Below are 14,467 nucleotides of genomic sequence, written 5' to 3'. Positions count from 1 at the left end.
CTAGATCGACTTCTGTACAGCTAGCCTATCCATACATGGATTGAAGTTTGGCTGGTCCCTGGCTGGTCCCTGGTGAACTGGCCAAATTTTGATCCATGTATGGCCGACTTAAGACTGCAGCAGCTGCTATGTTAGAGCCATGTCAGGTGGGTAATTCCACACTGGAAATACTTCCTTAATGGAATCACTCACTTCCTGGCCCATAACAGAATTTAAATATAGAGTGTATCCATAGCAAGATGTGTGTCATAAGTTTGTCATAAGCAATGAAAACATAGCGAAATCAGTAGGCCAATAGCGGGAATATGAAAATTGCTCTGGTCTTTAAGCGGTATACAGGCGGTCCCCGGGTTACAAACATCTGACTTACAAATGACTCAGACAACAGGAAGTGAGAGGAAATATACCCCTAGGAAGGGAAATCCATTCCTTTAAGAGTTCTCATGGGAAAAAGGTGTCTCCACTGAATCTTTATCACCTTTTCTTGTTTCCACAACAACCCAACATTTTCTAAATCCAATTGTCATAGGGACAGAAAGTGAGTTGAAATCTTCTGAACAGGGGCACAGACAGCAAAACAAATGGTACAGAGGTGTTAATCCTTTCCTATACTCTCCAAAAAACGTAAAAATTATTATTTTGGCTGGAGCTACACTTAAAAAATGTACCTGTTCCGACTTACAAACAAATTCAACTTAAGAACAAGTCCACAGTCCCTATCTTGTTCGTAACCCCAGGACCGCCTGTACATGTGTGAGAGCTGAAGTGGGGATAGTAGGAAGCTTTACTTACATTATGGGTGGTATTATGTCTAGTATAAAAATACAGGGAGGAGGGCATGCAAGATACAGTAGGTGTGCTGCTTCTTTTACATTACCTTAGGACATATCATTTATGTTCAATTCACAGATGTGTGACAGATGCACTTTATGGTCTTGATAGCCACTAATTTGTCTTATGCAGGAAGAAGAGGGACAATTTGGAGACTCCCTAGATTTCCGTAGAGGAGGTGATGGCCAGCCCAGAAGATCTACGAGACCAACCCAGCAATTTTATCAGCCACCCAGGGCACGGAACTGACTGTTAAGGTAACATCATTTTGTTATGATTGCAATGTGCAATCACACAAATGTGTGATTTTCTGATTCTATGCTCTGCTTTAGTTTACATTTTATGTTAGTGTGGAAAAATTATACCAAGGGCATGCACTGTAAAGTTAGTTTGTATATACTGCTACATTGTATACAAAAACTGCAAAAAGCTGCATATAAAAACATATTTCTCTTTTGTTCACAGCTCCTGGTATTCATAACCATTGGGTTATACTGCCCCCTACAGGAGTAGGACACTAGGCCGAAAAGACTTAAGGCTACACCCATGGGCAGTTTCAGGGGGTATACTCCCTCTCTCTGCTATAGCCACTCAGTTTTTTTCTGCCTAGTTCCTTGCTGGGATCTTTGGCCCTGGCAAAAAAAAATATGTATTTTTAGATCTACAATCAACTGTGAGATCTACAATCAACTGCTGTACTGGACTCAGTGGTCACCCCAGTCTGGCCAGCAAGCACGAGCAGACATCAGCTCCGCACTAGTTTGGCCGCGGCATAGCCCCACTGAATGGGGACTGGCCTGCGAGTTAAACGCCTCGTGAGGTCACATACGACCGGGTCTTGGCCCGAGTCGCATTGTTTCTTCTGGCTAACAGCCCCCCATTTCAATGGAGATTGGTTCTGTCTGGATCGGTGCCTGCCTAGTTCCTGTTATGGTGAGTAGCTGGCCCCCCTCTCCCCCTGGAGGGTTTTGGGGTGGACGAGGGTTCCCCTCCTTTCCACAGGCACCCTCTCCTTGCCGAGTCCCTACCTGCCCCCTGCCCTCCACATACACTGGGGCTGTTTGGGTAGTCTGGCTACTGTTCCTGGGGTGGGGGCAGGGTACTTACTAGCGATGGGGGCCAGAGAATGCCCTGTCGGCAACCGGATGAGCGACTGTGTGTGGGGGGGTTGTACCTGGTTAGGGGCTCCTGCCAGGGCCCCCCCATCCTGTCTGGATTTGTCCTTGAGGCCTGGTCTCCCTCTTGGGTTCCTGTATGCTTCGTGGTGCCGCCATTTTGTTGTAGCCTGTGTATTCCTATACGTGGTGGCCATGTGTTTGTAGTCCGGCAACCATTTTGCTGTGGTTTGCCATTGCAAATAGCAGCGGCCATGACAGTGGAGCCCTGTGGATGGCGATTTAGGTGGTGGGAGCCCCTCCTCATCCCCTGGTGCTGACTCCTGGATGATTTTACTCCCTGATTACCGCATGTGTAGTGCATTATCCTGGTGGCCGCAGGCCCTTGTTTCTGCAGGTGGTGAATTTGGTGGGGTCCTTTCCCTCATTGCTGAGGATCGCTTGGTGCTTTGTCCCTGGCACCTGGGAGGTGCTGCCAGCGTGGTGGGGGTTGCCCCTTAGCAGTGTTTTGCACCTTTTGTGAGGTCTCCTGGAGTCTTTGGCGCACATTTCCCCACCTGATCCCCTCTCTGAGGCTGCGGGGCCCTCTGGGTCCCAACCATCTATCCATGCACTGACGGCAGTCCTGGAGTCCCTTGTGTCCCGGGTGGAGGTGGCTTTCGGGCAACGGGCTTTCACGAGACCGCCTTCCCCTGCCTCATCTGTCTCATCAGATTCTGAATCTGATTCGGCTGCCGCGGACGTGGGACAACCCGCTGGGTCTGCAACTACGTGTCTGGATTCCTCTGATAGTGAGGATGATTCCTCCACATCTGCGACCTCACACGAAAAGGCACTGGTGGATGCACTGATTGTATCTGTGCGTGGGACCCTAAAGATGGAGGATGCAGCTGAAGCTGCGATGGAGGCGCAGGTACCCTTTGGTACTCACAAGTCATCCAGAGCGGCAAAGGTGTTTCCTTTCCCTGCCAATTTTGACAGAATTGTAGCTAAGGAATGGGGACGACCAAAGCGTCCCCCATGGGGTCCCTAAGCGCTTTACTTGGCGTTACCCCTGTGAGGAGTCTCTTCTTAAGAAGTGGACTGTGCCATCAGTGGTGGACCCTACCGTTTCCAGATTAAACAGGGCAACCATGATTCCGGTTGAAAAGTCCCTGGCCTTTAGGGATCTGGCTGACCGGAAGGCGGAGGCTGTGGCCCGCAATATGTACACTCTGGCTGGTTTGGCGATGAGGGCGGTATTCACCATTGCCCTAGTGTCGCAAACTTTGACCGAATGGTCTAAGCTCTTATGCCATGACCTGGAGGGGGAACAGCTCCCCCTGCCTTTGCCGAGCTGGTGGACCAGCTGGTCCAGGGACTGCAGTTTATTTGTGATGCTTCTTTGGATGTGGCTCCCCTGATGGCTCGCCCCTCTGTTTTGGCAGTGGTCCTTCGGCGTGTCTTTTGGCTCAAGTTCTTGTCTGCGGATCAGACTTCAAAAAAGGCCTTGACTGATCTTCCTTTCCAAGGAGATTGCCTGTTTGGAGCTACCCTGGATGACATTATTAAAGGTCTCACGGGGGGAAGAGTACTTTTCTTCCACAGGCTACTAAGGGCAAGGAACCTCATCATAGATGTGGGCCTTCCTCCCCAGCTCACAAGAAGTTTTTTCGTCCCTCAGGGTCGACTGACAAGGACTCAAAGCCTTTCAGGTCCTCTACAGGAGGATCCAAAGAACCTAGTTTGGCAAGCCAGGATCGGGCTTCTCCAGATCCATGGACAAGGCTCCTTTAGCATGAAGGTGCACCCTCACCAGTGTCTGGGGTGGGGGGGGACGTCTGCTGGTTTCCGGATCTGTGGACTTCCCTGGTGCAAGACAAGTTGGTCCCCAAAGTCATTTGCTCCGGCTACAGAAACGAGTTTCGCTCTTGTCCCCTGGCAAGGTTTTTCCCTTCCAACTTGCGCCTGTCCCCAGACCACAGCGTTTTCCCTGCTTTGCTGTGGGAGAGGAGCAATATCAGTTTTGGCGTTACCCTTTGGTTTCGCGTCTGCTGCTCGGGTCTTTTCAAAAGTGTTAGCCCTGGTGCTTGCTTTGCTACACCAATGGGGGATCCCAGTACTGGGCTACTTAGACGATCTCCTTCTATGAGCAGAATCTCCCTCTGCTCTGGTGGAAAACCTGGAGATCACAATACGAACTCTGCGGGAGTTTAGCTGGATTCTGAATATTCAGAAGTCTGCTCTTGCTTTGTTCATGAAGCTGGACTATCTGGGCCTGACTCTGGCCTCGGCCTTAGCCAGATTGCTCCTTCCTCTGGACAAACTCCAGAAATTGCAGGCTGCAATTCACCTCCTGTTGTCCAGCAGATGGTTGTCCTTCCAGACTTGCATACGGGTGCTGGGCCTGATGGTGTCACTGTCTACTTTCGAGGCGGTTCCGTTTGCACAGTTCCTTTTGAGGTCCCTGCAAAGGGAGATTCTGACCAAATGGGACAAGACTGCGCAGTCTCTGGACAATCCGATCTGGCTGAATTGAGGGACCGAAAGAGTCCCTGATTTGGTGGCTTCGTTCTCCGACGCTTTGGCTGGGAAAATCCTTCCTCCCCTTGTATTGAACAGTGGTCACCACGGATGCCAGCCTGTCCAGCTGGGGAGGCGTCCTCGGCAAGCATTCTGCTCAGGGGATCTGGAAGCTGGAAGAGTCCAGACTCCCAATCAATGTCTTTAAACTCCGAGCGATCAGACTGTGTCTGGATTATTGGCAAATCGTCTTCAGGGTTGTCCAGTGCGCATTCAATCGGACAATGCCACTGTCGTGGCTTATGTCAATCACCAAGGGGGCACAAGAAGTGTCCTGGTGGCTTTGAAGATAGCCGGCATTCTAAGGTAGACAAAATGGTTCGTTCCACCCCCCTCTCTGCCGTGCACATTTCCGCGGTGGAAAATTGGCAGGCGGATTACCTCAATCTGCAGGCGTTGGACCAAGGGGAGTGGTCCCTTCATCTGGAGGTGTTTCATCAGCTGTGTCTCAGGTGGGACACCCCCCGAGTTGGATCTGTTGGCGTCTCGGCTCAATAGAAAGGTGCAGACGTTGGAGGCTCGGTCAAGGGATCCTCTGGCGGATGCCACCGATGTGCTGGTGGCCCAATTGGGTCAGTATCGGCTGATTTACGCCTTCCCTCCTCTCAAGCTTTTGCCCATACTTCTATGCAGGATCGAGGTAGAAGGGATTCCAGTCATCTTAGTGGCTCCGGACTGGCCTCGTCGGGCGTGATATGCCGATTTGGTGCGGCTGGTCGCTGACATTCCTTGGAAGCTTCCTCTCAGGGAGGATCTGCTGTCCCAAGGACCAATCTTCCAACCTGATTTGCAGTCGCTGGCTTTGACGGCTTGGCTGTTAAATGCTAGGTGCGGAAGGATAGGGGTTTATCTAAATCAGTTATTCCTACACTGTTGAAAGCTAGGAAATCTACTTCTAGGAAGATCTACCATCGTAGATGGAAGACGTAGATTGCGTGGTGTGAGTCGCTTGGGGTTCATCCTCGCTCCTTGTGTTGCCTTCCCTGTGTCCCAGGTCTAAACATCCAAAGGAAATTGCCTTGGATGCCTTGGATGTGGTCCGGGCAATTCGTGTGTACCTGGCAGCTACGGAGTCTTTCAGGAAGTCAGGCTCTCTATTTGTGCTCATGGACGGACTTTGAAATGGGTTGTCCACTTACTCTGCGATAATTTCCAGATGGATCAGACAGATGGGGGTTCAGGCCTATTCCATCAGGGTTCAGGTTCCTCCTTTCCCTGTCAAGGCGCACTCTACTAGGGCACTTAGTGTCTCTTGGGCCTTCGGTCATCGGGCATCACTGACGCAGGTTTGCAAGCCAGCTACCTTGTCACCGGTGCACACTTTTATTAAGTTGATGTGATGGCATCTGCGGATGCTTCTTTTGGCCACAAGGTTTTGCTGGGCTGCTGTTTGAGAGGACCTGAGCCTCTTTGAGGGTGAATTGTTTTTTCAGGTGGGCTCCAGTTGTTTGGTTGAGCTCCTGTTGCCTGGTTGGCTAACTTTAGTGGTTGTTCCCACCCCTCATGTTTAACACTGCTTTGGGACATCCCAATGGTTATGAATACCAGGAGCTGTGTCCAGCAATGAACAAAAGAGAAAATGGGATTTTTAACTTACCGTAAAATACATTTCTCTGATGTTCATTGACGGACACAGCACCCATCCCTCTGTGGAGTTATTATTGTCCTGACACTGCTTGTAACAAAACTGAGTGGCTATAGCAGAGAGAGGGAGTATACCCCATGGGACTGCCCATGGGTGTACCCAGAATTATTTCCTGCCTAGTGCCCTACTCCTGTAGGGGGCAGTATAACCCAATGGTTATGAATACCCGGAGCTGTGTCTGTCAATTGAACATCAGAGAAATGGATTTTACGGTAAGTTAAAAATTCAATACAGTATATATTGTCCCACTCGGGAAATTGCTCTTAACTTCTTATCCCAAAGACACAATGGGTAATGATAGTAAATCTCTCCAAAGTCAGAGACCTTAAGTTCATGGACAGTTGTTAACATAACAGATGTCCCTATTGAAAGACTTCCCTTCTAATTCTGTTTTGGTGAAAGCTCAAGATTTTGGCTTCCCTTCTTTTTCTATCTTGGTTACTAAAATGAATAGGAAGGGATACTCTCAGATGCTATTTGTGTCACCAGGTACACAGACAAAAATAAAAACATGACAGGGCTTCTGTCTCTTTCCCACTAAAGGGAAAAAAAAATAAGTTTTGGGTTTAGATGCAATTTCTTAGTTGTACAGTATGGGACAAATGTTCTCTGATTATTACGGCTGGGTTATATACAGTTAACCTCAGGCGATTGAACAATGACAAAAAAAAAAAAAAAGGCTGCAGGGACGTTTTTTTTTTTCCAAATGACAGAAAATAAAATATTTTTTTGTAAGACAATAATGCCAAAAAAGGCCTAGATTGCCCCCCCCCCCCCCACACCCCCAAAAAACAAAACACAAAAAATAAAACTACGTATTTCCTTGTCAATATCATCTAGAGTATTGACACAGGCATCCATGATAAAACAGGTTCATAATAAAAATGTAAGAAATGCTGTGGTCAATAAGGGTTATACAAGCATGAGAGCTCAAGTGGTAAAGATGTGTTTCAGATAATCTTTTCAGTTTTTAATAGTAACAATTGTTTAGCTTCTAAAGCAGTTTGGCATACAAAGTTGAATGATTTCTTCCTCTTGTGTTTTTTTTTTTCCTATTTATTTGAATAGCTCCCAGCTTGCTTCAGAGTCAAGGCAAGCAGAACGCAATGCACATTTGTGCTTTATAAATGTGCAGAGCCTTTTTACATATTTTTTAAAGCAAGAGTTATGACTGCAATAAGGCCATTTTGCCACTTGAATTGAACCCTGTATTTTTCATACTTCTCTTTTTGCCTGCTTAGTGTAGGAAGTCGCAAAAAATGTTGCAATCCTGACATTATTTTAATAACATTTTACTATAAGACCAATGGCTGTGGATAGGGATGCACCGAAATGAAAATTCTGGGCCGAAACCGAAAATGCAGGATGCCCTTGGCCGGAAACCGAAACCGAAAATGACTTTTTCCCCCCAAAATTTTTTAAAATAGATAGAACAGGGGCATACACCAAAAACAGGCAGCGACGTACACCTGTCGCTGCCAACCTGTCACAGTATATGTACTGTGATGGGTTGGCAAGAGGGTAATTTAATTACCAATGGTATTTGTATTATGCAGCATGAGGGGGTTAATGTATTGTCACTGCTGCATTAGTGACTGACCAGTGGCAGTTAATTAACCCCTTTGTGCTGCATTAGTGCAACCAGTATCAGTGCAACCAGTGTTAATTAACACTGATACTGGTTGCACTAATGCAGCACAAAGGGGTTAATTAACTGCCACTGGTCGGTCACTAATGCATCAGTGACCAGTAGTGACAAACATTAACCCCTTCCGTACCGCGTCATGTCAAATGACGTCGGCACAAATCCTTTCTCGATCCGGGCGGACGTCATATGACGGCGCCCGGATCTCCCCGCTACTGCGCGCCCCCGGGGGCGCGCAGCGCGGCGATCGGGGGTGAGGCTCGTCCCTCGGACTGAGTCCAACCCCGATCAAGGTAAACAGCCAATGAAATTGGCTGTTTACCACGTGATCGGCTGTGTCAATCACAGCCGATCACATGAGCGGCTCCAGCACGAGCCGCTCGTTCTCTCTGCAATGCGCGCCCCCGGGGGCGCGCAGAGCAGCGATCGGGGACGAGGCTCGTCCCTCGGACAGAGTCGATCCCCGATCTAGGTAAAGAGCCAATGAAATTGGCTCTTTACCACGTGACCGGCTGTGTCCAATCACAGCCGGTCACAAATGTCATCAGAGAACACGGTAACTAGCTGTCACCGTGTTCTCCTCCTCACACACTGATCCTGTGTGAGGAGGAGATTGTGGTAACAGCTAGTTACCAAGTACAGTGCACCCCAAACACACTGATTGCCCCCCCCCCCAATAAAGAGCACCTGTCACTAGCCCATCAAAGTACCCGAGTACCTGTCACCAGCCCATCAGGTACTCTGATGACAGGTACTCGGGTACTCTGATGGGCTGATGACAGGTACTCGGGTACTCTGATGACAGGTACTCTGATGGGCTGGTGACAGGTACTCGGGTACTCTGATGATGGGTACTCGGGTACTCTGATGATGGGTACTCGGGTACTCTGATGATGGGTACTCGGGTACTCTGATGATGGGTACTCGGGTACTCTGATGACAATTACTCGGGTACGCTGATGACAGGTACTCGGGTACTCTGATGACAGGTACTCGGGTACTCTGATGACAGGTACTCGGGTACTCTGATGACAGGTACTCGGGTACTCTGATGACGGGTACTCGGATACTCTGATGATGGGTACTCGGATACTCTGATGATGGGTACTCGGGTACTCTGATGACAGGTACTCGGTACTCTGGTACTTTGAGTACCCGTCATCGGAGTACCCGAGTACCTGTCACCTACCCATCAGAGTACCCAAGTACCTGTCACCTACCAACAGAGTACCTGAGTACCTTCCACCTGCTCATCAGAGTACCTGACACCTGAAGTACCCGAGTACTTGCCACCTGCTCATCATTACCCATCACTACTCATCAGTACTCATCAGTACCCATCAGTACCTATCACCTATTAGTATCAGTACTGATCATCAGTACCCATCATCAGTACAGTATCAGTATCACCTATCAGTATCAGTACTACTCATCAGTACCTATCACCTGCCTGTCACCTGCCCATAAGAGTACCCGAGTACCTGTCACCTGCCTATCGGAGTACTCGAGTACCTGCCACTTGCTCATCAGTACCAGAGTACCTGTCACCTGCCCAGCAAAGTACCCGAGTACCTGTCACCCTTCATACAGCCACCATGTCCAAGTCCAAAAAGGTTTATATATGTCCTCCGTTTAAACCTAAATACCGGTGTTATGGCAGCAGATAGCTGCCATAACCCTGGTATTATTTTAAACGGTGGACGGTTGGCTTTCCGATAAGGGTGGTCCCAGCGGCGGATTTGCTGCGGGATCACCCTTCCGGGGTGGCGAAAGAGGTGCCCCCCCCCCTCCCGCTGCATTCTGGTCCTTTTCCCCGTTTACCGGACCCGCCGGCAGCGGGGAAAACGATCCGGTCCCGGATCCTCACAGACAGGATGTCGAGTGAGGGCAAGCTTGCCCTCACTTGACTCTATGGTCTTGGAGGACCGGAGCTACGGCAAACGTCATTGCCTAGCAACCAGTTTAAAGGTCCCTTTTTTTTTTTCATTTTATTTAATTTTTTTTTCATTTTTTTTTTTTTTATTTTTTCTATCTTTTAGTGTACTTGTGAGATCTGAGGACTTTTTGACCCCAGATCTCACAAAAAAGAGGTCCTGTCGTGCCTTTTTCTATTACAAGTAATGTTTACATTTCTTGTAATAGAAATAAAAATGATAATTTTTTTTTTTAAAAAACAGTGTAAAAATAAAAAATAATAAATAAAATAAATAGTAAAAAAAAAAAAAAAAAAATTAAAGCGCCCTGTCCCCGCGAGCTCGCGCGCAGAAGCGAACGCATACGGAAACCCCGCCCACATATGTAAACAGTGTTCAAACTACACATGTGAGGTATCGTCGCGATCGTTAGAGCAAGAGCAATAATTTGAGCCCTAGACCTCTTCTGTAACTCTAAGATAGCAACCTGTAGAAATTTTTAAAATGTCGCCTATGGGGATTTTTAAGTACCAAAGTTTGTCACCATTCTGTGAGCGTGCGCAATTTTGAAGCATGACATGTTGGGTATCTATTTACTCGGCGTAACATTATCTTTCACATTATGGAAAACAATTGGGCTAACTTTACTGTTTTCTTATTTTTTAATTAAAAAAAGTGATTTTTTTCCCAAAAAATTGCGTTTGGAAGACCGCTGCGCAAATACGGTGTGATAAAAAATATTGCAATAATCTCCATTTTATTCTCTAGGGTCTCTGCTAAAAAAAAAATATATAATGTTTTGGGGTTCTAAGTAGTTTTCTAGCAAAAACAACTGATTTTAGCTTGTAAACACCAAATGTCAAAAATAGGCCTAGGCAAGTGGCTAGGATGCATGATGATGCTCCTTGGATGTTTAGGCCCCTCTATATGGCTAGGCTGTGAAAAAGTCTCACACATGTGGTATTGCCATACTCAGGAGGAGTGGCAGAATGTATTTTGGGGTGTCATTTTTGCTATGTACATGCTATGTGTTAGGAATATTCTATAAATTTACAACTTTGTGTAAAAAAAAAAAGTTTTTATTTTTTTCCCACATTTTCCAAAAACTTGTGGAAAAAAATGACATGTTCAAAGGACCCATAATGCCTCATAGAATATACGTTGGAGTGTTTGCTTTCCAAAATGGGGTCATTTTGTGGACTTTTCCATTGTATTGGTGCTCTAGGGCCTTGAAAAGTGTGATAGGTAGTAAGAAAGTTTTATGTGTATTTATGCTCCTAAAATGCCTTATGGTGCTACTTGGACGTGGAGTCTCTTTTTGTGGCCAGGCTGTGTAAAAGTCTCACACATGTGGTATCACCATACTCAGAAGGAGTAGCAGAATGAATTTTGGGGTGTCATTTTTGCTGTGTACATGCTATGTGTTAGAAATAGCTTATAAATTGACAAAGTTTTGGGGAAAAAAAAGAAAAAAAAAATGTTTTCTTCATTTTCCCAAGAATTGTGGGAAAAAATTATAACTTCAAAAAACTCACCATGCCTCTTACTAAATACCTTGGACTGTCTACTTTACAAAAAGGGGTCATTTGGGGGGTATTTGTACTGTCCTGACATTTCAGGGCCTCAAGAAAGGAGATAGGCCATCAGTACATCTGGTGTGATAAATTTTCAGTAATTGGTACCATAGCTTCTAGACTCAATAACTTTCACACAGACTAAATAATATACACTAATTTGGGTTAATTTTACCAGAGATATGTAGCAGTATAAATTTTGGCCCAAATGTATGAAGAAAAATTAATTTTTTGCAAAATTTTATAATAGAAACTAAAAAAAAGTGTTTTTTTTGCAAAATTTTTGCTCTTTTTTTGCTTATATCACGAAAAAAAAAAAACCCCAGTTGTGATCAAATACCACCAAAAGAAAGCTCTATTTGTGTGAAAAAAATGATAAAAATTTTGTTTGGTTACAGTGTAGCATGACTGAGCAATTGTCATTCAAAGTGTGAGAGTGCTGAAAGCTGAAAATTGGTTTGGGCAGGAAGGGGGTCTAACTGCTCTGTATGGAAGCGGTTAACCCCTCATGCTGCATAATACAAATATCATTGGTAAGCTGCCTCAGCTCTCTTCCCCCCCCCCTCCCCCTAAAGAACTACTCCTGGGAGGGTGTTTCTGATAAAATAATTCACCAGAAGGGGTGTTTGACAGGAAATCACCTCCCACTATGGGACTTGGCACTGAAAGTGTTTAGACAGCTTTTATCCTTGTGCACAGTAGCTTCCTCATGCCATATTAATTCTGCTTAGATATGTGTACAGAGGACTTTTGTGATGCATCTCAATAGTGATAGGTGTACAGTTGAGTAGAGAGCTGGAGCCTATATGTCAGCCCTGAAAACAGAGAATCTTATATAACATTGCTTTTAAGGTTCATTGGCTGCTGTGCGTTCTCTTTGTTCTGCTCTTCTGCCAGTTTTAGTCATTGCTTCAAACCATAACCAGCGCAGAATAACAAAACCCTCTCCCTAACGAAATCCATTAATAATTCAGGTGTCCTTAGAATGAGGATCTTAATTTCCCCGAGGCAGTCACAAGTGACACACCGGGCGGGAGGGCGGGGCGAGCGGCAGTCACAAGTGACACACCGGGCGGGAGGGCGGGGCGAGCGGCAGTCACAAGTGACACACCGGGCGGGAGGGCGGGGCGAGCGGCCGCTATAGATATAACCATGTGATCCTTCCTGTCAGCTCAGCGGGACTGTGACTGTGTGTGAATGAGAACTGATCTAACCTGACACCATGCGGGGGGAGCGGCCGCTAATAGCTATACCTATGTGAGCGCTTCACTTCCCTGTCAGGCATGTATCTCCGCTGTCAGGGAAGTGAAGCGCTCACATAGGTATAGCTATTAGCGGCCGCTCCCCCCGCACGGTGTCAGGTTAGATCAGTTCTCATTCACACACAGTCACAGTCCCGCTGAGCTGACAGGAAGGATCACATGGTTATATCTATAGCGGCCGCTCGCCCCGCCCTCCCGCCTGGTATGTCCCTTCATTAATGCAGAGATCGTAGTAGGGACGTCATTGAGAGGCAGGCGGGCGGCCGGCCAGAGGCGGGACTTTTAAACCTGCCCTGCGCTGCACCCTCCTCCTTCCTCACGGCGGCCATATTTATTTCGGCACTGTTAACCCATTATCGGCCGAAATTAGGCTAATTTTCGGCTGATAATTTTGGTGGCCGAAATTTCGGTGCATCCCTAGCTGTGGACATTAATTGATTAAAAATTTAAGGCTTTTCTGGGCAAATGATTAGTGAGTGCAAATTACATTAGCAAAATACTGTTTGCGTGTTCTGAGGTTACTAAGGTAGTTGATGCCTACCAAGGCTTCTATGGGTCCTTTCACACAGTCCGCTGTGCGGTGCGGACCGTTCTCTGCTCATCGGGGATCGATCCGCCGATCCCTGCTGAGCAGGCAGATGACAGCTCCGTCTCCGCACTGTGTGCAGAGAGGGAGGTGTCAGAGCCCCGCTGCTCTCTATGGGGGAATCGTATGAGAGCAGACCACCTGTCCACTCTTATCCTGTCCGATCCCCTGGACGGATGGAAAATAGATTTCCATCCTTCCGGATTTCACAGACCGGATCGGATGCGGATGGCAGCGGGTGTCAGCGGACATGTCTCTGCTGACATCCGCTGCCTCATAAGGATGCATGGTGGATCCGATCAGATCCGCCTAAAAAACTGACAGGCGGATCTGATCAGATCGTTCGTGTGAAAGGAGCCTAAGCCAAAGCTAAGTGATGACAGCACCTGTTCTAAATTATAAAACCGGCATCTCCAGTGACTTTGCAGTACTTATTGTATGTAATAGTAAAGTAGGTTTCTTTTCTTTTAATGTTAATATGGCATGTAAGTAGATAATAGCAACATTTACTGTTGGCATTTGTTGAATGACTCTTTAGAATGTATAGATCTTTATGACTTTTATAAGTGAAAAACATAATTTGCAGATGTTGAATTTGCCTTAATATTTGCAAGTCTGTTTGACCCTCACAGAATGTCATAATTCAGAAATCTAGGCAATCATTATTTCTGAATGATATGGTTCTTTTCAGATTAGACAAATCTGCATTTACTTGTGTCAGTCTAAACCTTTGCATTTCGCCAAGCTGAATCCCTCATCACTGCCTACATTGGATAATAAGATTACCTATTCTTTGCTTGTTTTCTGTTTTGTCCTTTCACTCATATTTTCATGTGTTTGTTTTTCAGATCTGCCATTAAAATTTCTTTCAAATGAATGGAACACTTCAGCGGTTTTCACAAAAGTGGTTTATTTTTCTAAAGAATTGCCTTGCACTGTGGTATGGATACATATTGTGAGAAAGCCTAAACTGTGGAGATGGGATTAACTACAGATGTGTCGTCATTCAGCTACTAACCCAATTAATTTTAAAAGGAATGAAACATTTTTTGTTTTCATCAATAAAACCACAGTGCGCCTGATTCTTGTCTCATGAATTCCATATTTTTGTGTTTTTATCATCTCAGTAAACAGCACAGATAGTGGTACTCTGCCAATAGTGATAATCAGTGTTACAAGCAACCACAAAACAGATACATTGTACAACATGAGATTAGCCTTCATGTGCTTCCTCTCAAACAGTATTGTGTCTGTATATGAAGACATATCTTAGTCATTAGGGTAGCGGACTCAAAGCTATTCAAGTGGTACTCCAACCAAACACTTTTTAAAAA

General features: G+C 46.3%; 1 protein-coding gene across 1 annotated transcript in view; it reads left to right on the top strand.

The window, feature by feature from the left end:
* The window catches only part of TDRD3 (tudor domain containing 3), a 565,755-nt gene extending 551,554 nt beyond the window's left edge, over positions 1-14,201 (top strand). The window contains exons 13-14 of the mRNA XM_082246772.1: positions 964-1,088; positions 13,982-14,201. Coding sequence (XP_082102898.1) covers positions 964-1,080 — 117 coding nt within the window. The 3' untranslated portion in view covers positions 1,081-1,088; positions 13,982-14,201. The remainder of the gene's footprint in view (positions 1-963; positions 1,089-13,981) is intronic.
* Positions 14,202-14,467: the final 266 nt, after the last annotated feature.

This window comes from Pelophylax lessonae (assembly GCF_965119305.1).
Source record: "Pelophylax lessonae genome assembly, chromosome: 2".
Lineage (NCBI taxonomy): Eukaryota > Metazoa > Chordata > Amphibia > Anura > Ranidae > Pelophylax > Pelophylax lessonae.
The sequence above is the reverse complement of the archived record's forward strand: the minus strand, read 5'-3'. Positions and strand labels throughout refer to the sequence as shown.